The following is a 26,702-nucleotide window of genomic DNA, read 5'->3' on the forward strand; positions in this document are numbered from 1 at the left end:
GCTGGTTTTCTTTCAGTGTTTATACCTCAATCTCCCCTGAAAGCTCTAAAACTGAAATTTTCACACACACAAAAGCTTCACTTCTTAGTTATTAACTTAATGTATGATATCACTTCCTTTTGTTGTTTATAAGCAAGAAGATTTTTCAGAAACATCCTGGATTTGTGTAATTTAAATTAATTGAAAAAATAATCTTCATTGAGACAAAATAATGTGAAAATCAACATGATGTCAAACTGAGACTGATTTCAGTAGTAATGACAGTAACTCATTACCGTCATTCTGCTTAACAATGCTGCTTACATTCTCCCTGCCTCTCCTTAAAAGTCAATTATTTCAAAACTCAAGGGATTTCTCTTATGCACATCTGCAAATGTCAGATCTAGATTTCTCATTTTGGTGGTGAATCAAGCTGGCCTCAGTTCACCCAATGAGAGCCCAGTTTTTACCAGACAAACAGAGGTGATTTAATACTTGTAGGATTTAACTGACATATTTACTTGCTTTTGCCATCCTTTTTTCTCTTCTAATGAATCAAACATATTACTACACACTGCTGATAAATTGAAAATGATAGGAGAGAACAGATGAGATAGACATTAACAATGTTAAACAAAAGACGCCCAGTTTAACTCACTAATATCTGACACCACCAGCCCTTCAAAGGGAAGGCTACATTTTTTTTAAAGGATTGGGAAAGAGAACTAAGGTTTAAGGATATTTTTTTTAAATTTAAACTATGTTGATGGAAAACTAGGCATGCTAGAAATATTTGAAAATACTGCACCTTCAAAATTTTGTCTCAGTAGCATACACATATTGCTTAATGACCCAGGTTATCTATATGTATTCTCTTTATATAAATGTTGGTAATGAAAGACTGACTGGCACATCAATAGATTTACTTAAATTCTTGGAAAATGAAAAAGCCAAGACCTGTACACCAATGTATATGATATGTATATGGTTATTATTTAACCACACTACAAAGAAAGTCTGAGTCTGCTTTGTAGTACAGAATTTAAGGATTAAAAAAAAAAGAGACAATTTGTTACTTAGTGTCTAGTCATGACCTAAGCCAAGTTACAAATTGACATGAATTGGACTTTTCCCACCAATGGGAATGAAACTTGGCTGCTAAGATCTCTGTTCAAAGAGATACGTGACTCTGCACAGAGCTCAGCAACAAGACCTAAGCTTGGCACTGCCAGTGACTTGCTGAGAACCTTCATGCAAACATTCTTTCAATTTTCCTTTGTTTTCCTAACTCTAAGGTGGTAGCAACATTTTCCTAACTCTAAGGTGGTAGCAACAATACCTGAATAGTTATCCTATAAAGTCTCCTTGCTGAAAGTTGTCTTCAGCTCTAAGCAGCATTACTACACAACTGACAGTGTTAGGCATTTTGTTGAGAGCAGAGGCATAATTTCATTTTCTCTGGTTGTGGTATGTCAAAGGAAGCAATACCCTTTCCCAGTTGTTTTTAAATCCTGACTGAAAACGAGAAGTCTATCTGATAATGCTGTTTTCAGCAGGCTTTTTACATCTTTGCATACATTTATTGTTTTACTACTGGTTCACAGGCTTTTCCATCAAGTGGAAATGAGATTGGGCTGCTCATATCAGCAGTATCAGTCTGCTGCTGAGCAATAGTAACTCACGAGACCTGAAGAGTGATCTTGTGCATTTTGCTCATGTTGACTTGTACTGATCATTCCCTGAGTTCTTTCATGAGAGGCACTGAGATTAATTAATAATCAGAGGCTTGCTCAGGCTGAGAGAAGCAACAGCATCCACGTGTAAACCAAATCAGAATAATCTCCTGATGTTACCCTCAGTTTTCTGCTATAAAGACAGACTTTCTTAAAATATTGTAGAATACTTTCTTGGTCACTGAGTTTTCTGCTGATACCATTTGATGCAGTGAAAAAGTCAGAGGACCAGTTTAAACTGAATTACAGGCATTTCTGCTGAGAAAGCAACAGCTGCCTCAGAGACATTGAACAATGAGGTCTGCTTTGAAGAGCAAATGCAAGTTTATTTGCTCTGCAACAGAGAAAACCTTCAGTTCTGATTTTTTTGAAACATTCTTTCAATAGTTTAGCCTAGGTTTTGCACAACCTTTACAGAATTAAGCACTCTAGCAGACTGCTGCCAACAAAGGTTGCTTAATTCCTCGGTAAAGGGGGAGTCTTGTTGTTTAAATAAAGTAGCTACTGTAGTAGATTTGCAGATATGTTAAGAGTATTACAGGATCTAGAGGTAGATTTAGGAATACTATAAAGCAAAAAAAAATTAAACAGAGTACTTATTGAAACTTGAAAGACATTATGACGTGATATGATTGCATCAGATACGAACAGGTGGAATTGTGTTACTTGCAGTGTAACGCATCTTGCAAAGTGACACTTGATCATAGTTACACTTCCCTTTAAAACACAGTCACCTTTTAAGTCTCCCACAACTTGTTGGAGGAAGAAAACAGAAGCCACAGGGTTCTGCTGTCTGCAAACCATCATATTATGTTTTCCCAAGCACCAGTATGTTACCCACCATTTTTTGTCTGAAACTGGACTGGTGAATTAATCTGCTTTAGGTTCATTGTGACAGGACAGCAGCTGCTGTTACCAGAGGAACCACGGCAACACAGACTAGTCTAATGCCTTCACTGTGGTGATAGGGTCACTTTGCAATAGCCATTCTGGAAAAAAAAATTTCCAGAGTCAACTCAGTTTCCATTCCTCATTCTGCTTTACTCACCTAAATGGAAGTAGTAAGTACTTCACCATGGTACATTACAGCAGATGGGCTACTTGTTGCTGGTTGATGGCTGACTGTGCATGCTTTGAAACAAGGTGACAGGCTCTTGTCCAGGCTTTACATAAAAACCTCACCTAAATCATACATCTGTGTGTTTAGCTAGTAATATAGACACTGGAAAGTCACAACCAGTCTAGAATTTTTTCAGCTTCTGAAAGTTCATCCATCAGACATCTCTTGAACAAACACTCTGAGATTTTATTGGAAAAAATTACTTCAAGAGAAACATTCTCCCTGTATGCAAATTCAGTCCCTTTAGAGACTAAACAAGTGTTTTAGCAGACTCAGCTGCAGAGGTTTTATTAGCAGGTTATTAAAAGCTGCAATTTTTAAAAAATATAATTTCAAGAAAAAAAAATTAGACACTTACAGGAGACTGATAATACTAAAATATAGAGGAAGAAATAGATACTTAGCAAAATACATGAGCAAAACACAGAGCTGGTTCTCCTCAGAGCTTGCTTTGCATAAATTATTTATTATCTCCATCAAAGCCCATGGATTTGCATAAATTTAAAGAAGAGTCAGTCAATGTATTTGCTGCGTAAAGTGAATGGAAAGGAATTCTTTCCTTTCCCCATATTCTTAGATGACATTTTGCTACAAGAAATTACAAATCAACTAAGCATTGAAAAGTGCTTTTCCCCGACACCACTCAATGGTCTGGTTTATGACTTTTGTTTGGGATGATAACAAACTCTGGAATCAATCAGTTGTTAATGTAAAGTGTGGTCTTTTTTTTCTCTAGTAGATATTTATTATGCTAATAATATTCCTTTGGTATCTCAGCATCCCCATTATTTGACGCTATGGATATCTGCCTGTGTATAAATATTTCATGAACTACCCATCCTACCTTGTGAATACACATAAATCATTAGCAATTGTAAGAGAAATTCTGGCATATTTCAAGTCAATGGCAAAACTTTCCTTGACTTCAGCAAGGATCAGATTTTGCCTCTGCCCTGTTTGCAATATGTCTAGCAGGCGTCACTGCCCTTTTAATGCCAGCTGTCAGCAGGTGGCTTTGCTAGAAGTTCCAAATAACAGCATTTGCCTTATTATCCAGCTTATTAAAACTGTATTTTCTGCTGGCTCACACTGAGCATTCAGTCCAAGGTGGAGGTTGTGACATCTGCTCAAATGAGATTGCATACTGCTGGAATAAATTCCCAGATCATTCCTCAGTGTGTTTGGAGCTAAGAGAATCATAAACTGAAGTTGATTTGTATTCTATATGGCCAAAGAGTTGTAATAAAGCCTCAGGATGGTTAGACCTTCCAAAGCACCCTGCCAGTTAGAACTGTTGTTTATACCATTGACCTCATCTGAGCAATTGTCCAACACTGCATTGCATCCAGTAGGTTTCTGTGCTGGCATGTGGCAAACATGTGAGCAAATCCTCTGGGTATAGAAATAACAATATTAGCAAGTATCTTGGCTCTCTGGCACAGCTTTCAGTTCAAGAACTTTAAATAACTACACATGTTAATTAATCTCTTCCAGCTTTCACTATGAGGTGTGTAAATGTTAATACAATCATTCTGTAGATGGGAAGACATTAGCACAGAGCTGTTAAATGACCTGCTTGCTGGCTGGTATAACTTCTGTGGGAGGTGGACCCTGCACCTAACAAGGCTGTATGCTCTCAAGCAAACCAAAACAGCTGAAAATAAGTTGACAACATACTCTCTACATGTTCTGCCTAATGTACCCATCTTTTTTCAGTCTCAGAATTGGGTCTACCAGGTAGGTGATAAATGGCTTCTTGAAAACCACTTTTCATATCCTCGTGACCTCTGCAACAATTCATACCTCTAAGTAATGGAGAGTTCATCTTTGGGGGTAAATTAACCCACAGGGGTATCTTTCTTTGAAGAAGAGCTTATATTAGGAGAATGAAATATTCATTTTCTATTGTGAATTTTTGGATTCAGAGCATATCCGATTTTCCCCATCCTTGGTCATTGTCATCCCATATCTGTCCTCAGATATTTTTACGCTTCTTTCCCCAATAAAAATTAACCTGAAAATAGTGATATAAAAAGAGGATGTCCATAGCTGTGCAATTCTGTTGCTAGTTTTGATCTCTAACACAGCTATACTGGTCAGGCACACACAAAGCTAACCCATCTTCCTTCATCAGACCTCATCCTAGTCAAGTCCAGTATTATATTAAAATAACCATGTCCTTCGTTTTACTGTTTTCATAACCAAATATGGCATCTACTAAAACTGACACCTTTCCTGGTAAGGTCTGAAATATCTTTTTAATGTTTGTCAGACCTAAAACTTATCCCAGTCAACCTTGTACTATTATTGCCTAAGAAATTAACCAGCTGCTGAGGAAGGTAAGTAATTTTATGCTTTTGTTTGCATTTGTCAGTTTTTGAGGGAAGAAATAGCTTGTATTTTTCCAGCTTCCAAAAGCTAGAGGTTCCATTTAACTCCATTAACTCTGTTAGCTTCCATAGCATTAGACTGTCACTTCTGAGCATAGCATCTGAGGTCATCCCACATGAACTCAATAATAATATATAAGTTCCTAGGAAACATTTAAGTCCCAAGGAAATTCAAGGCCGGGTCAGATGGGGTTCTGAGCAGCCTGCTTTAGTTAAAGATGTCCTTGCCCACAGCAGGGGCGTTAGAACCAGATGATCTTCAAGGCTCAAACCATTCTCAGATTCTATGATCCACATCTCCCTATGACTTGGACACCAGTGAATGTGTTTAAGTCCGCTATATTCTCCACACTTCAAGTCATGGAAACAGAGGATAGATTTATTTTCTATCACATATAATACAGAAATTTGCTACAGGTAAGGTTATATCCATGTTGGAAGTTACAGGTTTATAGATTGTTTATACATTGACTGTAATGTCACTGTGATGTTATCCAGAACAATGGGGAACTTGCCTATAAAGTGGTTTACAACTTCTGTAATATATTACTTCAGATTCATTTAGATTAAAATACTGAGGAGAAAAGTAAGTGGGCCTAACTCCTGGGGAGTTCTCCCGCATGCATGCAAATTTTATTTTAGTACTAATTACAGTTTGAACTCTCTAAAAGAGAAGTTATATTGCCATGTTCACATGGCTACAATATGTAGAACAGTTTAGATCTCCATCCCATTCTATCAAAATCTTCTTGCTACCTTCTGAAAAGACAGACATCAGATTCAATTCTATATTTATGGAAAAGTAAAATGAAATAAATGGAATTTGTTCTTAATTAAAGTGATAAACATCTGATTTATACTTTAAAAGACCATTTCCATTCTGTTGGCCAGCATATTGTCAGCATTTTACAATCCATATTTATTCAAGATCTGTACTTTCTACACATCTTCATAAATTCACAGAACTGTGATTAAAACTATTCTACCACCAAAATCTTTCTGTTAACTCAGAAGAGGTATCTATCTTTAGAATTAGCATTAGTAAATCTTTTATTCTCAGGAAATCATCAAAACCTGGACTTCTGTGGTTTTGAATGGCTGAAATATTTACAGAATCTCTGCTTAGTTATGTTTCCATCCAAATGTTCTTTCTGTTGCTGTCTATAGGACTTCAGCTAATTCAAAGTACTTACTTTATTTTGCAGTGCTTGTGCTATATCTTATTGTATAAATTAGAGAAAAAATTTTAATGCTCCTTATGAGGGGGGCTGGAACTAGGGGTTCTTTAGGGTCCCTTCCAACCCAAATCATTCTATGTTTAATTAATGTCATCATTCTTATCAGCCCATGTTATTAATTATAAGTATTCAATGGCACTTGCCATGTTTCTTGCATGACTCATGCCTGACACCTGAGCATTGTTGCCGACTTTTCACACAACTCACCTTATAACTGCTGTCTCTTTAAATCTTTTAATCTGCCCAGCAGTACAGCTGAGAGCCTAATGCAGTCATGTGTGTAAATACCACCTACATAAATAAATGCAACAAGGTATGAAACTTCAGAGCAGAAATTCCAAGTGTGACAGAAACACAGTATGTGCTGTAAGTTTTAATTAGCAAAGTACACTCGTAAGATAAAAATAATTCAGTGCTTGGAAAAGTGGAGGTTAGGGAGTGGAGTTAGGGAGTCAAGGGGAAGGGGAACATGAGATCTGGCTGAGTTCACAAGGACATATGCTAAGTGCAACACTGTTCAAGAGGTGGGATATGTCATAATTCCTTCAAACACAAGCAGTGTTTGTACTGCTGCTCCTGGATAAGGCTCCATGTTGCTGTAGAAGGAAGGCTGACCCACTAAAGCAGTACCCTGAGACGGGGAATACTTCTTTCCTGTGCCCTGCATCTCTAACCTATCTCCTGACCAGCCTTGGGGAGAGGACTTAGCTTCATTCCAGCCATAAAATGGGAGTAGTACCTCTTCCCTATGTTACAAGGTACTGTGAAGATAAATATGTGAATATTTAGGTACTGTAAAGATGACCAAACAAGCCACTGGCACGAGCTTATTGGGTACTATATTAGTGTGGAGAGGAATTCTCCTTCTTGCCTGTAATGGGAAACTCCTAGAATCCTGCCTTAAAAGGAATAGACAACAAACAGCATGGATCCCTAAGGGGAATTAAGAGGTCATGCTTTGCAGTCCATGTAGGCATTTTACTTTTAAGGGGAACATTTTGAATGCATTCTCAGTACTTTTCCTCTGTAAACCTGAAAGCATTTTCCTCTGTGATGAAATGTACAAATACAACTTTTTGATAAGTAGTAGTAGAACATGTTCCTTTTCATTTCCTACTCCCAACCTGAGTATAAAACAGGTCTGTTTGAGTATATTTTATTACTTTGTTTTTATTTAAGAAGAAAAGTATGGTGGAAAAGAAAACCAGACATACTTTCTTGCCATTAGTATTTTGCTCTCTGCTAAATATGAGGGCATTTCTACTGCTTTAATATAAGCCCCTATTCAGCAAAGAATCTAATCATGCACACAACTCAACATCTTAAAAATGAAAGAGGCCTGTTTAATTACTTCATCAACTTAGTGCTCTGGACACTTGAACAGAAAAGTTTTGCCTTTCCTTTTCAATGTGAGATTTTATAAAGCCAATATAGTAACTGTTTGGCAATTTCATCCCCTTTAAGCTTTTTCCATTTGCAAAAAAATCAAAGGTATAAGAGTGTACTATATTCAGTTATCTGGGTATCAGCAATTTAAGGTAGAACTTACTTTTGTTTATTTGCTTGTTTCTGCACATGTACAGTATGCAGATGACAGTCAAAGTTGTTCTCTGCCCTGATATATTTTATCTGGATTACATTTATAGAGTTCAGATCACTTCTTTCAAAAATACACTACAGAAGTTAGCATAGTCCTTATGGCTCTACTTAACTTTTAGAGAGAAACTACATAAAAGGATGTGGTGTGGGTCATGGAGTTTAGCCAAACAAATCAACAAAGCACTAGGAATTGCCCCGTGCCAATCAGGGTAAGGACAGTATCTCTACCTGTGATAAACAGAGCACATTGGTCATTGCACAATATATTAGAAAACTATGTATTTTAACTTTTTATTAGATTACATAAAAATGTGCACTTCACTTCATTTTTCCTTATAATATGAGACTAAGCTGATAAAAATTCCAGAATGGATAAAGAATTGGTTTGTTGAGATTGGCAGCAGTAAGGAACTGGAAAGTTTAATTTTCTCTTTTTTTTCTTTAAGAGGCACACATAAATAAACTGACTAAATTACACTATGCCCTTTATACCTACTATTTCCTTTTACAAGTACCGCTCCCAGAAACAGCTAGTCTTGGCTGCACTAGCAATCCTTCTATGTGCTAGAATCAGGAAAAATTTCAAGACAGAAGTTTAGTAGTCCTAACAGAAGTTTAGATTTAATCATAAATTGGAATTTCTGTCCAAGTTCATGGTGTAGAAACATACCAGAGATAAACATGCAGTGATACATACCTCTGTCCTGAAGGCCTGGCAAAATTTCTCTCTGGACCAATACCTCCTTATAATCTTCTTGGCCCTCAGAGACCTATTCCTTAATTGCAGTTCAGCATGCTCCAACAAACCTTTCTAGGGAGGTGGCTTTGGAGGAATTGCTTTGGCTGAAACACCTGAAAAGCTTATCACAGTTATAAGCCACTATTAACAAGAAACACATCTTGTGATAGCTCCAGTATCACTAAAGAAATTGTTACCCCTTGTGCTTGTGGCTACCCCCAGGCATGGCTCTCACATGTTGCCTGGCAAGCAAAAACTAAATTATTGCATTTGCATGGACTAAACAAAACACAGCAACTATACATATTTGCAAAGAAGTTGCAATCACACCCCATTAGCCTCTGATAGCCCAGTCATGAAGAATCAAGTTACTGATGTTCGATGGATTATAAAAAATATGTTTTATACCAATAGCATAAGTCCAGAGTGCAGCATAAACTAAAGTAGGAAAATTCTTTGGGCATGAAGAGGTAAATTAAAAATGGAGAAAAAGGAGAACTTTCTTTTACTGGCTTAAGAGAACACCTTTACAGCTCCATACTGAAAGTATTATGCTGGTTCCTAATTATTCAGACATGTATTTCTCCGAATAAAGTCCTCAGGAATTGTCTGGTCAAGACCACCCATTTAGTTCTTAAATTTTCACCATTTGTCCATGAAGTGTCTGTTCACATTCCATGTTTAGTGTCTCCTACACAGCTTGAAAAAGCAGAATAAAAGCAGCCCAGCACAGAATGTGTCAGAACTCGTTCCCATACAGACCACCAATTGTTGGCATCAGTGTTTAGCACCAATTGATAGTAGATAGGAACTGACTATCACCACTAGTTTGTTACCTGTTTGTTACTGTAAAACTTTCATACCTTCTCTCTGTGAGCTCCCACAGACAGCTTCTCTCAACCCTGACTCCTTTTCTCTTTTCTCTGCATGGTTGACTGACTTCTACCTGTCACTATCACAACCATCTGACCCTTTCTGTCCCTAGGAGCACAAAACAACCCTTATTGTCCCTAACACAAACACCTGACCCTTTCTGTCTTTAGCACAACTTCCTGACCCTTGCCCCTCACAGCAGCACAGCCAACAACTCCAACTCTCTTCTCAACCAACCAACCCACTCTTTTGTAACACCCATCCTTATTGGCCCTATTGGCCCATCCTTATTGGACACAGCTGTGCCCTATTAAGGGCGGGGCTGTTCCTACTCTTTAGTTAGTACAGCTGCAACTCCTCAGGCATGAGATTGCCTTCAGCACTATCTCTATTCTCTCAAAATCCATTCTCCCATCAGATAGGATGGATGTTCCACAGGAACAGCTACTTTTGTTATCATCTGAGGAAAAGACAGATTTTGGTGGGGAGTGGGTAGGAACAGGGCCCTGCTCATAAACCAAAAGATCAAACAAGTGGTGTTAAGCAGAGCTAATACTTATCTACCTAATTCACTCTCATTATGAGAAATACAGCTCCACTTCAGTCCTAAAGAGTAACTTGGAGTTTACTGCACATATACAACTGCACTGAAGTTATCATAAATGGCAAAATACAGGTCTCCATGTGGATGCTTACATCCTTCCCCACTGTTTGCTGGAGTGGGGCCTGGCAGGCTGAAGTGGCTGTCAGGTCCATATGGAAGCCCCCATGATGCAGCCAGGGAAGCTGGAAGCTCTGATGGTGCACAGACCTTCCTCAAGGACTCTGCCTGCCTCCATCATGTACCACAAAAAACACATCTTTCCCAAGAGCTGAGCCTGCTGACAGGCTCATGAGGAATGTTTATTGTCTTGCTGACTTGAGCCCTTTGTAGGATACTGGATCAAGAAGAGGGAATAAAAAAGAGAATACTCAGGGCCTAGGAAACAGAATACCTTGTTCACCCAATAGTGAGTCAGATTATTGATAATATACTCTGATCACATCAGATGGAGTGAGTAATGTTTCTTCTTAAGTCCAATAATGGGTAGTAACCTACTGAGAGTGTACCTAGTGTGATTGATCCTAATTACTGTGCTCCAAACATGTAACAAGATTATGATTCATATGCAGACTAACTTAGCTACATATACTGAAATAGTAAATTCCCTTTAAAAGGCAGTCAGAATGATTCTTTTCTAAGACAGAAAACACAAGATTTTTTAAGCAGCACAGAAATCCCATAAAGCTAACAGGAGTACTATCTCAATGATTTTGAATTTACTACAATGGAAAAAATAATATAGGCAAGAGGATGCCATGACATCCTTTCCTTCTGTTACTACTTTCAATCACTGGTAGAAACTTGCCACACCATTTCTGAAGCAACTGCAACAAACTCAGTTTTTCTTCTTTCCTATTTTTTTTTTGTGTGTGTCTGTGAACGAACATAAAAATACTTTTACCTCGGTGTTGCTCAAAGTTTTGGTTATGATTCAAGCATCACAAAATATTGAAAATAGTTGCAACATTATGTGCTGCCAACATTTGCAATACAAAACTCTGTGTCTTTCTCACACTTTACTTAAAAAAGAACATTTTGCACCTCAATAACTAGTTGTGGTTTTGGATCGTAAAACAACTAAGGGTTTTGATGTGTTCTGATACCCACCCCTTCTGTCTCATTTTTCTCGTGGCTTAGAACAAAATATTAATGTGACTCATCTGTCGTAAGTAATTTTCATATCCTCTACCTTCTATTTTGCTGTGTGATTAGAAAAACGCTGTAGTTATGTAAAATAATTTGTGTTTTTTTTAATAATAGATTATATGAATCACAGGTACTTTAAGCAAAAAAGAGAATGTCAGGAGAAAAGTGAATTAAAAATGAAAGCAACTTATATATGTCATAATTAATAAATACTTTAAAACATGCTATTTCAATTTACTATTCCTTAGTATTAAATATTACAGCTGTCATCTCTCAAACACTGTAAAAGGAAGTAATAAATGAGAAAAAAACCTGAGTTTATGGACTGTCTTATTCAAAGTGAGTCCCAACTTTGATACCAAAACATTTACAAGGACGCTAATTTACTTGGAAAGCTGAAATTCAAAACTGTCAATGTCAGCTCCAGGATGTTAATGTTTCCTGGTACAGTTGAGGAAATCCTATGTAGTATGCTACTTTCATAAAAGGCAATTATGCCTATATATCCTGTAACTTTTCTCCAGATCAAACTTCTATCTACAGTAACACTTTTTCACAAAAAAACCCTTAAAAATTCCTTAGAAAACAGAACAATCAATGAGTACAGAAGTGATTTTGCTACAGAGGCATTTCCAACAGTTGACCAGATTCTTCTTTTCTCCCTCAAATAGCAGACTGAAATATTTTACTAAATGGATCCAGTTCAGTGCAAGCTTCACTCCATGAAAGTCATTTGCATTTGGGCTGAATACTGAATCAGCAGGACTTAAACACCTGTTTAAAATAGAAGTTATATTTCTGTGACTACTTGAATTAACTAGGTGTCATGGTTTGACACTGGCACAATGTCAGTGCCCCCATGAAAATGTGATCCCTCCCTTGAAGGTTGTGAAGTGGAATCTAGAATAGAGCAAAGCAGGCCCAAGCTTAGTAACAGAAAAAAACAAACTACTACTACAAAAGAAAAGAGAAAACTAAAGAAGGGAAAAAAAACCCACACAAAGATCAAATGAAAACCTTGCAAAACATTCCTCCCCCCACCACCCAACTCCAACAAACCACAGTGAGACACAATCTGGACCCCAATTAGGTTTCCACCCTCCAAACAATTGATACTCAGTCCATCGAGGGAACAGAGTCTCTCCTGTGCCACAGACCCCCCCAAGAAACACAACTCCACATCCTGTGTTTCCATGTCACACATGGCACCGCCCGGAGAAAAGTTTGCCATGGTGACCCTCTCCTTTCCATGCACAGTGCTCTCACCACCAATGCATGGATGGACAGACTGCTTTTAGGATTTTTCCTTTCAAGGATGCCCTGCCAAGAGGGGAGAAAACAACAGTTCAGTTTTTCATTGTTTGGGACCACAGTCCCCCCCACTTTCCCCTGGGGCCGAGGGCTCAAGAACAGAGATCTTCTTCTCTTCTCTTTCCTTTCCAGGACAAGGGGGTGCCACCACAAACCCCCTAACCTTTTCTCTGTTCACTCCAATTTTGTCTTTTTCCCAGCTGAAGCAGGTCTCTTGACTCACTGGCATCCTCCCAAAACACAGTCCCTCTTGGAGGAGAAGATTGGTTCAGGTTGTGGCTAACACGGAAAAGTCCAACCAAAAGGCACTCCTTGTCCCCCTCCCATCTAGAATTCCTCCTTCTAACATCCCAGGGTCCAAGGTGTCCCTCTTCCTCTCTTTCAAACCAAGGAGGGGAAGGAAAAAATTCACAAGCTTTCATTTCTCAAGAAAGGGTTAAAAGTCCGAACTCCCAGGATGGCTCGATGCCCGGACATCCAGCAACTCCCACGCACTGGGCACCTTGCAGCTCCCCCCGCTCCTCCTTCCTCGCGGTGGAATTGCTGACAGAACTGCCGCTGTCTCTTTCCCTCTTGGGAGAGAAACTCTGGAGGGGGAACGGAGACATCCCAGATTTCTTCCACCCTTCCAGCTGCAGGGGCCAGCCCGGTTCCAGTCCCTCCACCCTTGGGGCCTACCTTCATCAGGCCATGGGGCTTCCCCTCCCCCACCCAGCTTGTTGCTGGGCAGGGGAGGTTTGCACTGCACACTGACTGGAACCAAAGAGAGCGAGTTCCCCTGGGAATTCTGCTTTTAACCCCTCTGTGTTCTCAGAGGTGTGTCTACTTTCAATTGGTCAATATCTAAATTGACCTCTTCCTTCCGGAAAAAATTCTCTTTCCGTGTCAAACCATGACACTAGGGATCATGCTGTTTCTGTGCTATGAGAGAGACTACAGTGATTTGGGGATTTTCTACCTTCCTGCTTTTATCATTCTGCACTTGAATTGCAAACAGAAAATGTTCTTCACACTCAATACCTGCAGGTAGCAGAGTGGAAAGGAGAGAAGGCCACAAGCCACCTCACTATATTTGAAGATTTAGTACACAGAAAATAAGTTCTCTCCTCTCTTTTCAGATACAATTTTGCACAAATGAATTCTTAAAATCAGAGCAATTAAATGAAACTATCAATCAGGAAATTCAATGCTTAAATGTTCTCTTAGGAATGATTTCTCTCATTCTCTTCTCTCTCATATTCCCTCCCTCCCTTCCTTCTCCAAGAAGCCTTCTTGGGATTTGTTTTCTCCATAGCAAAAAAAAAAGAGTTGTTGCTTCAAGTTGCTCAGTGTCATGGCTTGTACTTGGAATTTCTCCAAATAGTTCTAATCTGAAGATCAGGATCTGCACATGACTGAATAACACAGGGGAGACAGTGATTGTATCATAGAAAATCTTTCAAGAGATTATTTTTTCAAGTTAAAAGAAATTATCACACCATTACAGGTTATCAGTTCTGAAAGTAGTGAAGTAGAGGAATGCACATCAAGTGATTGGTCTCAGAACACAAAAGCTGAATAATAATACCAATAATAATACCACCACCACCACCACCATCACTACTATTACTACTACTACTACTACTACTACTGATAATAATAATAATAATAATAATAATAATAATAATAATAGATGAATGTTAAAGAAAGCATCTCAAAGTGACCAGGAGTTCCCCTAAGAAAAAAACAGTAGGAGCCTGTTGAGTGATCTACTGGAACTGGAATTTATCTCTTTATTTGTTACACTGTGTAGCAAAACCAAACTCCCAGCTGAGGGCATCCTTGGAGCAGACAAGGCAGGCAGGGGTAACAGAGGTGTGGAAAGGGGAAAGATGTGAAAGGTGGGGATTGAGTGGCCTCTGTGTGAGGAAGTTTAAAGGAGACAGGGCCCTTTTCCTGCTCATGAAGGTGCTTCTCCTCCTTGTGATCCCTTCTTTTTCTTCCTTTCTCTCCTCCTCAGAGGGAGGACACCCTGAGACCTTCTGTTTACTTCCATTGTTTCCAACATCACCATCTATACATTTTTCTGTTCTTTCTTGATTGTCAAGGACAGGTCAGTCCTGGTTTGGAGGGACAGGAGCTAGGCCAGGACCAGGGCAAAAAGGCAGAGGGATCCTGCTGCAGATAAAAGGACAGATGTGACTGCTGCTGCTGTACTGGGGCCCTCTGGTACACACTGGCACTCCTTTACCCTCTCCCTAATCTCACAAAGGCAGTAACGGCAACATGGATGGTACAAACAGGAGGCAGGAATGAGCTGTTTGGCTGAAACGCCTAATCCCTCTCTCCTCAGTCACAGGCAAAGTAGCTGCCATCCCCTTCAGTCTGGCAGGTTTCTATTTTGCTAACTATACAAAGCTACTTCTGACTTGGTGACTTCCCCTCATTCATTCAAGAAGCTGAGCAAAGCCCAAACCTTAAATACCTGCAAGTTGTAGGGAAATTTGTATCCCAAGCTGAACTGCAGGGCACAGAGGTGTCTCTAAAAGTTCTGATAGGGTGTAGATGTATTCTGAATTACTGCCTCATCATTTGAAGCAGAAGGCCTGTTTGGCAGGATAAACAAGGAGAACTTACTCTTCAGAAAACTAGGAATCATATAACAGCAAAGTTCTGCAAAACACTTGCAGGGGAAAAAAAAATTGGCAGTTACTGCTCTTCAGGCTTTAGATTCCTCTCAGAAAGGTGGCAAATGCACATTTCATTGTACAGCTCCAATGAATTTGATGAAATAAATTGGAAATAATCCACAGTACTCAGGCATTATCTTCTGTTGGTTCCCCAGGTGATCGTATATCTCCTAAACTGCACTGCAAACTCATAAGGGATCTGCTTGCAAGAGATGGATGGAGTCAGGAGAAAATCAACAAGATAATCTATAAAGCAAGGGTCAATTGGAGACCAAATTGGTATTTCCAATCTTCTATCATTAAAGAGATTTTTTAAAACAAATTTTACACCAGAGTCCAGAAAGCTTCGTCATTATTAATCTAATCCATAGTTTAAGTCAAAGGGCCTGAAAAGCAGCCAGTTTCTGTCTGAAAGGGATTTGGGCTTTGAGAGGAAGGTGCCTACCTGGCTGTTATGATGCAGCAAGTGCAGTGCATGGTGAGCAGCTGATGGCAGGGGCTATGCAGAGAGGTGCAGCGCCTTCCCCAGCTCTGATTCAGCACAGCACTCGAGCATGTGCTCACTTCCAGCTGGAGCACACTCACCCAGAATTTTCCATCCACAACTGAGCCCTAAACAGCTCAATGGCAGCTGAACGCAGTAAATAACAGAGACTTCCCAGTCATGTCAGTGGGATTTGTGTCAGGTAAAGCACATAGGACTTGGTAGCAGCTGTGTGAAAATGATCAGAATATAAATAGAAAAACAGATTTTATTTTATATAGGACAATAGCATTGTCTGTGACTCCCCTTGTTAGTATCCACACATTATGAGTGCAGTAATGCTTGGGACTTTGGCAGTTTCCAAGCACAATGCCTCTCAGGAACTAATGATTTTATTTATGTGTTGCATGAAAGGGTTTGTATGTACATTTTCATAGGCATGACACACATGGGGAAATATAAAATAAGGTAAAAGTTTTTCATCTGTATTTCAGACTGGTAATTTTATACCTGGTAATCTGAAAAAGTTATGCAGTGTCTCTGTAGAAGGGTGGGAACAAGGCTCAAGGCACTTTTGAAATCCAAACCCATATTTTGATTTGCAGCATAATTATTACAGGACTGCCAACAAAAACATTGAACACTAGGATTTTTGATCCATATTCAAACTCCTACATCGGTTTTCACAAGCACTGAATAACTAAAAAGGCTACTCAGAATGAAGAGTTGCCAGGTTTTCATACTTCTGAACAGTAGACCTTGAATAAGAAGCTGGAATGGGGAATTAAAAGACTAGGTTAAGCCACTATGTTTGAAAATTTTGACTAATGCTTCTTAGTGTTTGGGGGGGGGGGGGAAGGATAGTATGCATATATGTTTCTTAAAAGCTTTCTTTTTCTCCTAGGACCAACCTAAAATCAATAAAGTAACACCCGGCCTAACACAATCAGGAAATCTGTGTCTCCTAGAGTGAAAATCAGACAACCTGTCCATCTTCTGCCCTTTCCCAAAACGTCAATGTAAGTAACCTTTGCAATGTAAGTTTTTCTAATGTAAACTTTGCAATCCTAAGGAGTTCTATGTAATGCCAAAAACAAAGCACAAAGGCTTAAAACTGAAGTTGTCTTAAAGACATCACCTATACAGGGTTTGATAAGTTATTCATGTATTTGCTATACACCAAAGCTTTTGAATTTTGAGTGGAAAATTATATGGTACATAAATTTTGGTGACCATCCTCAGCACACTTTTTATCATAGACAAAGAAATCTATCCTTTCAATCATTCTCCATTGTTTGATAGGAGAGAACATGTATGGCATTTGGCATATTTGTGTTTCTGTAAAGCAGCTTGGTTTAAATATACTTTTCTGGTTGGAAAAGAGTAAGGAGTTAAGTTTCATTAAAAAAGAAATGTCAAAAAACATGTTATCCTGGAACTAGAGTGAGCCATGCTGTTGATGTGCTTTTGATCCCCAAAATGCCTATGTACATGTGTCCACTTCCAGATGTATGTACATGCTAAAATAAACACCAGTAACATTCATTGAGAAATCCATACTTGATACACTGTTTAGTTTAGCTCAATAATGGGAAGAATATGTTAAACATAATTCTGAGCCTTAATGGAAAACTTTCTGACAACGAGACATTAGCTCATACTGTCCACAGTCATCTTATGCCTATGAGTATTGTTTGTTATCAAGTGTGACTTCTGGAAGAAAAGACACATGATTGCTTAACAAGTTGCATTGCAGTAGTATCCTGCACTGTTTTGATTGAATTAATTGAAAGAATCCACATGGCAGGAATTAATCCCTCAGACTTTCTTGACATATTTTAAGGAAAATGAGCGCCACATTCAGTAACATTTCTCGCTTGAGGAGAAGTCATACGTGATTTTTCTGAGATGAAAAACCAGCAGGGTCACACAAACATGGAAACCCACTGGAGACCTCTGAACTATGAACCCAGTGGGGTGGACTGGTGCAGTGACAGGATTTTAGGATCTCTGACAACTCCATTGCTGGAGCTGTCCCTGCTAACTGTTTTCACCCAGCATCAGCTGCTGTGACCTACCCTACATCAGGTGCTAGGAAAGTCTAACAAGAGAAAAAAGAAGGAACAAAAAGAGAAAAATAAATGCTCAAGACTCTAGCCCACAAACTACTGACAGAGGATAAAAAACTTCTCAGTCATTATTTACATTCTCCCAGATCATCCAAAAATTTTAGAGCCCATCCACTTAAGAAAACATCCATCCAAGAATGGCAGTGGACATTGATAATTCAGCTGTGAAGTTTCTGTAGCAGTTGATGAAAAGACAGTATAACAACACTGCTTTGTTCATTAGTAATTTCTTTAAACCTTTCAATAAATATCTTCTGGTGTTACATAATATAGATCACTTTTAAAAAGTATTGAGTTTTCAGTGTTTTAGAGTTCTTTATTACAATGGGTGAAACAGTAATATAGTCTATTAAATGTAGCTGCTAGACAGAAAAAAGAGACAGTTAAGCTAAGCATTACAAATTAGCACCCATTACTTTGAATGAGTGGCAAAATTGCTTTTAGAAAAACACTGTCCTCAACAACTCGCAGATATCAAGGAACAGAGAATTAAGGGGAAAAGAAACTTAAAAAGAGGTTGAAAGTTCTAGAAAATATTTTTTTCTTTTAATCTGTTTCAGTGAATGGAAAAGAATTTCAGCAAAACATTCAGATCTGGATAGAAATACACCTCAAATGAAAAGGAAAGAAAGCCCTCTATTGGTAGCAAGAATACAGAAAATTTTCAGACTTAAGCATCAACTGGCAGATAGATCTGAAAGGCATTTGGGTCAAATAGAAGTCCTGAGCTGCTACCAAAATCAACAGTCTAATTGTCTCAGCTGAAACTGGGACTTAGCTGTTGGGTTTCCCGTAACTAAATCTTGCCACAAACAGCTCTGTGAGGTTTTCCTCCAATAATAAAATAAAATACAGCAATATTAAGATGAATACAAGAGACAATAAAGATGAGTATGTAGTTCCCAACATAAGGAGGAGAGCAGATGTTGGAGAAAACTCATGAAGATATCAAAATAGTTCTTGTCAGTTCTAAATGTTTGACATGACAGTTCTTTAAAAAGAAACAATCAAACATCTGAAAGTAATTGCTAGACTAAGGGATTTCTTTTATTTAAGCAATAAGGTATTTTTAAAATGTACTTAGAAGGTCTAGCTTGCTTCAGATTGCTTTGGTTTTCTTCACAGTGTCATGGTAGTCACTACCCACCCAAGAGTGGTATTTTAATAATATTTTTAAATTGAAAAACAATAACTGAAATTAAGAAAGCAAAACTATTTAGAAAGGTTGCCAGAATGCACAGCTTGACTTCAGAGGCACTGAGTCAGGTGATAAAGTTATACAATTTTATGTGTATTTACAGAGCTTGTATCTCAAAATCCAAAACAAACCTATGTGATTGAAAGCAATGTTTCAGTTTATATAGTCTGTTATTTTTCTGTCTATCTTTTTTCCTGTTGAACTGCCTTTTATGCCTCTCAGTGTATAAACTTCTTGAACATAGGCATCTCCTCTGTCCACAGTTTCCTCCTCGTTTTCTCGTGCTTTATGTGCCTCCATTCAGTCCCTGCTTATCTGATAGTAAGGATTAGTTTACTGGTCTGCTTTTTCTCTGTCTTCCTTGGGGAGCTGGAAATACTGGAAGACCTTTAGTGGAACCTAAACCTCAAATTACTCAAGTATTTATGGAAATGTTACCATACATTTCAAGGACTATTTATTTTAAATAGGAGACAGTTGCTGGACTCCTTCACTTACTCATGAAAAGCTAGCTTCAGACTCCTCACAGCAGCTTTGGATGGGAGGAAATTAAAGGAGAATTACAAAAAGAAAAATCTTTTCCAAACATAGCAGTCTTATTCAATAGCTTAGAAATTTACTTTTCCTATTGATGAATGTGGTTTCTTTAACTAATCCAAGCATTATTGTGAATAAACCCAATGGTTGCTTTTGTCTGTGTTTTGCAGAAAAGGGGCTTGTTTAGGACTTTAGTAGTGATAATTGACACAAAAAGCTCCAGTACAGAAGAACACATAAAAAGAACAGGATGAACTTGCCTCTGCGAATCATTAGAATTGGGATGTTGTACGGAAACCTCCTGCTTGCTGTTAGTAGCCATGATGACAAGTTTATGATCCCAGGCTGTGCAGAGCAGAGATCTGAGGAACCTGCTGCTCACTAAATTCTCTGCTTCTGAGCCTCACTACGCCCCATACCAACTCAGCTGAAAAGAACTTGAAACCAGTAGGCAGCAGATTTTTATACTGATAACAGGAAGTTTGTGGAAGACTGGAACAATGTGCCTCTCTGATCTGGGAACCAGTTATACCAAACAGTAAATGTTTGCATTATGCATAAATCTTCCTGTTTATATGCTAAAGCATATGGTTTATTAACAGCTAGCTCATTAACAGTAACATATAGAGCATACACCTGCCATCATCACTTTGCCAATGTTTTCCACACATTTTCCACAGCTTTCACATTCAGGAGAAAGTAATACTAAGTGAAACATCTTTCAAAAGTCTCATTAACATCATGTACCAATGAAATGATTCCTTGTGAACTCAGTTTCTTTTGGAAACACCAATGTATTTTCTGTGCAGAAGTCTCTCAGGAAATTCTCATGTTAAGACGGTCTTTTAGACCCTAAATAGTTCAGACACAACTCTATTAATGCCTTTGCCTTGTAAAGTTCAAGGAATGCTACCACAGTGTGAAATGAAATTTGAAATACAGTCAGAATAATTGCCCATCTAATACTAAGAATTCAGGTAAAACATTTGTTATATAATTCAACCTTATTTTAAGTTTCAAAGGAATTTTATGTAGCTGTCTGGTTTATTTAAATAACTGATTAAGGCTGTTCTGTTTTAATTGGCAAAGTTATGCAAATAGCAACAAATATTACAGTTCACAGTAGTCTTCCATAAGAACAAGAATGGTTGAGGTCTAAAGGCAGCTCTGGAAGTCACCTTGTCCAATCCCCCTGCTCAGGCAAGGACACCTAGACTGGATGGCCATGACCACATTCAGAAAACTTTTGAATTTTTCACATGATGAGACTTCACAACCGCCCTGGCAACTGATGCCAGTGTTCAGTCAACCCCACCCTCACTCTACTCACTCTCACAATTTCTACTTTATACCTCTGAAATCTCCTCTGCACTTGTTCTCTGCAACAGTCTAGCTCCTCATTTACAAGGGTGGGTGAATGTTGAAGCACAAGGCTGAAATCAGGGATATTTAGTTTAAGAAGGTGATGCAGTTCTTTGCTGAACGTATTTTGGACCATTTAGTGGGCAGTCACCTGTGTGTTCCTGTGTTAACGGATGATGGTGTAAATTGAGTCAGCTGTGCAGGATTTGAGACACAACTTCGGAATGTGAGCTATGCCAGCTGATGGCAAAGCTAAAATTTTCTATAGAATATTGCTTTTGGTGCAAACAGCATATTTCATGCTACCTTGCTCTCATTGCAGCCATTTTTAAGCAAACCACAGAACTGAAACAAAGTACTTTGAACGTGCAAAAGGTCCAGTATGTACTCAGGTCCCTCATCCTGTGCAGTGTTTGTGAAGCTGTCCCTTGATAAATGACAAACTGAAGAGACAAAGAAAAGGCAACAGCATGTTGCCTCTGCTGACAGTGTAAATAGAAATTTGAGTTTAGCAGACGAAGTTCACAGTTTGCAGTGAAAGGTCGTAAGGATTTCAGGCATTTCTGGTATTTTGTCTCTGCTGTCTGCTCAATATCAAGCAAATAAAAAAACCCTGATAGACAGCTTCCAATTCTGTATACTTGGCATCTCTGCTCCACCTGAAGGAACACGGGAAGTTCTGTCTTTGGCATTCTACAATTACTTTAGGACACGCCATTCTAACAAAACTTTAACACTTACTCAGTCCCAACTTTTGATGTGATATTTGGTAAGCTAAAAGGCTTACCCAGCTCAGGTAAACCCAGTGGTCTGCAGCTTTTCTGCTAAAAATTTAGCATGATGAGGAAGAGTTATGTAATAAGTGAACTCTCAACAGGTTATGTTTGGTTTTTTCCCAACCATTGTGGAGTCACACTAAAATACACCAAAGACTTTTAAGAGAAATCTAAATTCAGCAGTTGTGCCAAATGAGACTTGGAGCAGTCTGACTTTTTATTATTATATTATAATTTTTGCCTGCAGTAAGTTCATTCCCTCTTCTGGATATTATTAAAATCTCCTTTAGGAAAAGTTTAGCTCTGGCCTGGAAAACACTGAAAATAACATTTTTATTTCTCAAACTCAATTAAATATATACCAAGTGGACATTGTTTTCCTGGAGGTATGTAACCTCAGAAATCTAAAAAAGAGTTATATTACCTATGTAACTCAGATGTGACTGCAACCACTGCTTTTTATGAAATCACTACTTGCTGTATTCAGGACTGTGCTGTGGAAATGGAAAGAAAAAAGAATCTTCTGTATTAATCCTGTCTTTGGGTTCATCTCTCCTGGACTCAGAATATTCAAAGATATCTTAGGAGTGTGATTAGGATTAAACAGTAAAAATAGAACAGTGGGTGAGCCAGGTGTTGGCTGAATTTTTTGCAAAGTGTATCCTTTTAATCTTCCAAGTAAGCTTTTTCTTTGTCTTCCTAACTTCACAACCTGTGACATAGCTCAGCATGATCATACATGTGGAGAATGTTGTGCACATTGCGAGTGCCAAACACTCAAGCCCACTTTGTGTCTACAGGTGCTGAACATGCTTGGTGGGGTTTTCCCTGTTCTTCCCACAGGCATACTTGACAATGTCATGAGGGATCTATTTCCAATCTCAGATGCTCACATACTTTGCACACCTTGTCTTTCAGGCTTGGACAGAATACCCGTTCTGGTCACTGTGCAACTTATTCCTTCATATACTTCTTGAGACACATATTTCTGTACCTTGAGATATTAATTTCTTTACTGTACCTAAGACCTCATGACTTTTGTACTTGGCTCAGAAGTTCAGTTACCCACATGGGTTACAGTGAAGAGCTAAAGATTTAAGGTCTCACCAGACAATCCTCCTTTGACTTCCCTTTCTTTTTAATTTCCTCTCCCTCCTCACTTTTGACCTAGATATGGACAATTTTTCTCTGAGATTCAGTAGTGCTGAATGGAGCAGAAAAGATACCTGAATGTAGGCGTTACCTCCTCCTACAATGGCCAGATGTGGAATACAAACTACATTTCACACTGTGATTAAACTCAGCCAGGAATGGATGTGGCCCCTAAATGGAAGTTATAATGCATAGGAACTGTAGACACACTCAAACTTTGTTCTTTTTCCCCTAAATCTAGAATAGTTAAGATCAAAAGAATGATGCTCACCATTTTCTACTCACCACCTTGTAATGAGCTCTCTGTAGGTGATCAAAGTACCTGAAAGAAAGGCAGACTCTCCTCATTCAAAGGCACAAGAAAACACTGTCTTAAAATACTATTTTACCTTTACCAGAAAAAAGTATCTTTCAATTATCACAACATTGAAGGCAGTGTAACACAGCCGTGCATCAGCCAACATGGCCCACAGCACCTATATAAAGGACAGTTTTGTGAGCATGTTTTTATTATTTTGCTTTTCTTCTTTGAAACACAAGCGGAGCGTTAGAGCTGTGCCTGTGCTGAGCAGATGGCTCACGCCACCTGCAGGGCAGCTTCAGTACCGAGATGTGTCTGCTCCTGAGGACCGCCCGTGAAATGCCAGCACAGTTTCCATCCTGATCAAAAATCGCTCTAACAGATGTTTGAACTAGCTGTAGCACCTGTCAGTATTTAAACACATATACATCGATAAGAAACATTTGATCTTCAGATGCTACACCATTTGGCATTCAGTGTGCTTGATTTTGTAAATATACTTTATAAATATTTTAAAAACCCCATTTTTTATCATAGTTACAAGTAAGTTTACAAAGACATCTAATTATCCTTTGTTATTGCCACAAATTAGTTATGGTGACTGTATCTAGAGTTAGAAAAATTATACAAGATGGGTTTTAAATGCCAAACCCATTCTATCTACTAAAGACTGCAGTAGGGAATTGTCCTGGTTTGAAAAACAAAACTAGTGAGAGGCTTTAAGCCAGAAATAAAATTTATTAGGAAAAAGGAAACAAAGAACCAGATGCATACAATAGCACAAAAGAAGAACCACTGACAGAGTTAGAGATACAACCTGACACTTGCTGGCTAGGGCGGTGGTGGTAGCACATGGTTCTGTCTAAGCAGTGTCTTGTAGACTGATGTAGTTTCCCTCTGGAGGTCCAGTGTAGAGAAGGTCTCAGCTGTTCTTCTTGGAAGAGGGGATCTACTTGCTGTCTGCACAACCCTGCTTATATCCTTGATGGCATCGTTTGGCTCCTCCCTATGGGGCAGAGCATCTCACAATAGAATGCTGTGATGTTATCAGTCATGTGGCTAAAAGAACAGGTCCTCCTGGAGAGACTTATGTCTGAGTTACAAGATAAGGAAAGAAAGGGATTGTAGCTCAAGGAGGTAATGGAATACACCCCAATATTATAACCTAGGACATAATCCACCTCTTATTCTATTACCACCTATACCCAAATTAACATCTTTTTACAAATACAGACTGAAGCTTCACATACAATTCTCACTTAAAATTAGGTTTCCTTGTGGTACACAATGGGTTTTCCCATCCTTCTGCATTACCTACTAAGTGTAACCAGGTCTTTGAGCAAAAACAATCTCATGGATGGGTTTGCCCCTGCCTGTGGTGGGGTTAATTTAAACAGTCTTTCTTAGAATAGCTTTCATGTGTATCACAGGAACTTTGTCTCCATCTACTGTGTGCAGGGGTTTAGACTGGGCTGGTCCAGCTCAATTGATGGATCCTCGGGTGTTGACTATCTAGGTGGCTTTTGCCAAGTTCAATTTCTATTTTTTGAAGCTTCTTCTACTAAGTGCCTTTAGGGTCGTTTTAAGCAGTCTGTTACACCATTCAACTTTCCCAGCAGCTGCTGCATGATAGAGGATATTTCCATTCAATACCATGTTCCCTGGCCCAGGTGTTTATACGGCTATTCTTGAAATGGGTTCCATTGTCTGACTTCATTCTTTCAGGGGTGCTATGTCTCTACAGGACTTGGTTTTTTAGGCTCAAGATGGTATTCTGGGCAGTAGCATGAGGCACGGCATAGGTTTCTAACCATCCTGTGGTTCCTTCCACCATGGTCAATATGTAGTGTTTATCTTGGCAAGTTTGGGGAAGCATGATGTAGTCAATTTTCCAGGCTTCCCTATACCTGTACTTCAACCATCGCCCACCATACCACAGAGGCTTTACCTGCTTGGCTTGTTTGATTGCAGCGCAGGTCTCACAGTTGTGGATGACCTGTGAGATGTTCTTCATAGTAAGGTCCACCCCTCAGTCACGGGCCCATCGGTATGTTGCGTCTCTCCCCTGATGACCAGAAGCATCATGAGCCCAATGAGTTAGGAATAATTCTCCCTTATGCTGTCAGTTGAGATCTACCTGTGATACTTCTACCTTGGCAGCTTGTTCTACTTGCTTGTTGTTGTGATGCTCTTCATTAGCCTGACTCTTGGGTATGTGTGCATCCACATGTCAAATCTTTACGGTCAGCCTTTTTATCCTGGTGGCAGTGTCTTACCAAATCTCGGCAGTCCAGATGGATTTCCCTCTGTGCTGCCAGTTGGCCTTTTTCCAGCAATCAGCCATCCCCACAGAGTGCTGGCTACTATCCATGAGTCGTTGTAGAGATAGAGCCTCGGCCACTTCTCTCGCTCAGCAATATCCAAAGCCAGCTGGACAGCTTTAAGCTCTTCAACCTGACTTGATCTACCTTGACCCTCAGTGGCTTGTGTAACTTGTCGTGTGGGGCTCCACACTGCAGCTTTCTATTTCTGGTTAGTGCCTACAATTTGGTAGGAACTATCAGTGAAAAGAGCATATAGTTTTTCAGTCTCTGGTAGCTTATTGTATGGTGGAGCTTCTTTAGCACGTGCCACCTGCTCTTCCTCTTCAGAAGATAATCTAAAAGTCTCCCCTTCAGGCCAGTTTGTTATAATTTTCAGAATCTCAGGGCAATTCGGATTTCTGATACGGGCGCGCTGAGTGATGAGGGCAATCCATTTACTCTATGTGGTGTCAGTGGCATGATGTGTGGAAGGAACCTTTCCTTTAAACATCTACCCCAGCACTGGTACTGGAGTGCCAGAAGCAGCTGTGTTTCAGTGCCAATTACTTCTGAAGCAGCTTGAACTCCTTCATAGGCAGCCAAGATTTCCTTCTCTGTGGGAGTGTAATTTGCTTCAGAGCCTCTATAGCTCTGACTCTAGAATCTCAGTGGTCAACCCTGAGTCTCACCAGGCACTTTCTGTTAAAGGCTCCAGGACAGACCATGGTTCCTGGCCACAGAGTAGAACACATTCTTTACCTCCGGTCCTGTTCTAACTGGGCTGAGGGCTACCACATGAGCAATTTCCTGTTTGATCTGGGTGAAGGCTTGTTGCTGTTCCAGGCCTCAGTGGAAATTGTTCTTCTTGCAGGTAACCAGGTAGAGAGGGCTCACAATTTGACTGTACTCAGGAATGTGCATTCTCCAGAAACCTATGTCACCTAGGAAAGATTGTGTTTCCTTCTTGTTGGTAGGTGGAGACACAGCAGTGATTCTGTTGATTACTTCTGTCGGGAACTGATGATGTCCATTTTGCCACTTGACTCCTAGAAACTGAAT

At 39.2% G+C, this 26,702-nt stretch overlaps 2 protein-coding genes across 2 annotated transcripts in view; one reads left to right on the plus strand and one right to left on the minus strand.

The window, feature by feature from the left end:
* The window catches only part of LOC146768621 (uncharacterized), an 87,091-nt gene that overhangs the window by 46,765 nt on the left and 13,624 nt on the right, over positions 1–26,702 (minus strand). The window contains exon 1 of the mRNA XM_085571705.1: positions 1–26,702. This exon is cut by the window's left edge and continues 43,869 nt beyond it; it is cut by the window's right edge and continues 13,624 nt beyond it. The gene's annotated coding sequence lies outside the window, so the exon portion shown is untranslated.
* COL8A1 (collagen type VIII alpha 1 chain) overlaps positions 1–26,702 on the plus strand; it is a 92,025-nt gene that overhangs the window by 23,165 nt on the left and 42,158 nt on the right. The window contains exon 2 of the mRNA XM_085571564.1: positions 16,790–16,904. Within this exon, the coding sequence (XP_085427690.1) occupies positions 16,903–16,904 (2 nt within the window). The 5' untranslated portion in view covers positions 16,790–16,902. The remainder of the gene's footprint in view (positions 1–16,789; positions 16,905–26,702) is intronic.

Source organism: Lonchura striata, chromosome 1 (assembly GCF_050655825.1).
Source record: "Lonchura striata isolate lonStrDom1 chromosome 1, ASM5065582v1, whole genome shotgun sequence".
Lineage (NCBI taxonomy): Eukaryota > Metazoa > Chordata > Aves > Passeriformes > Estrildidae > Lonchura > Lonchura striata.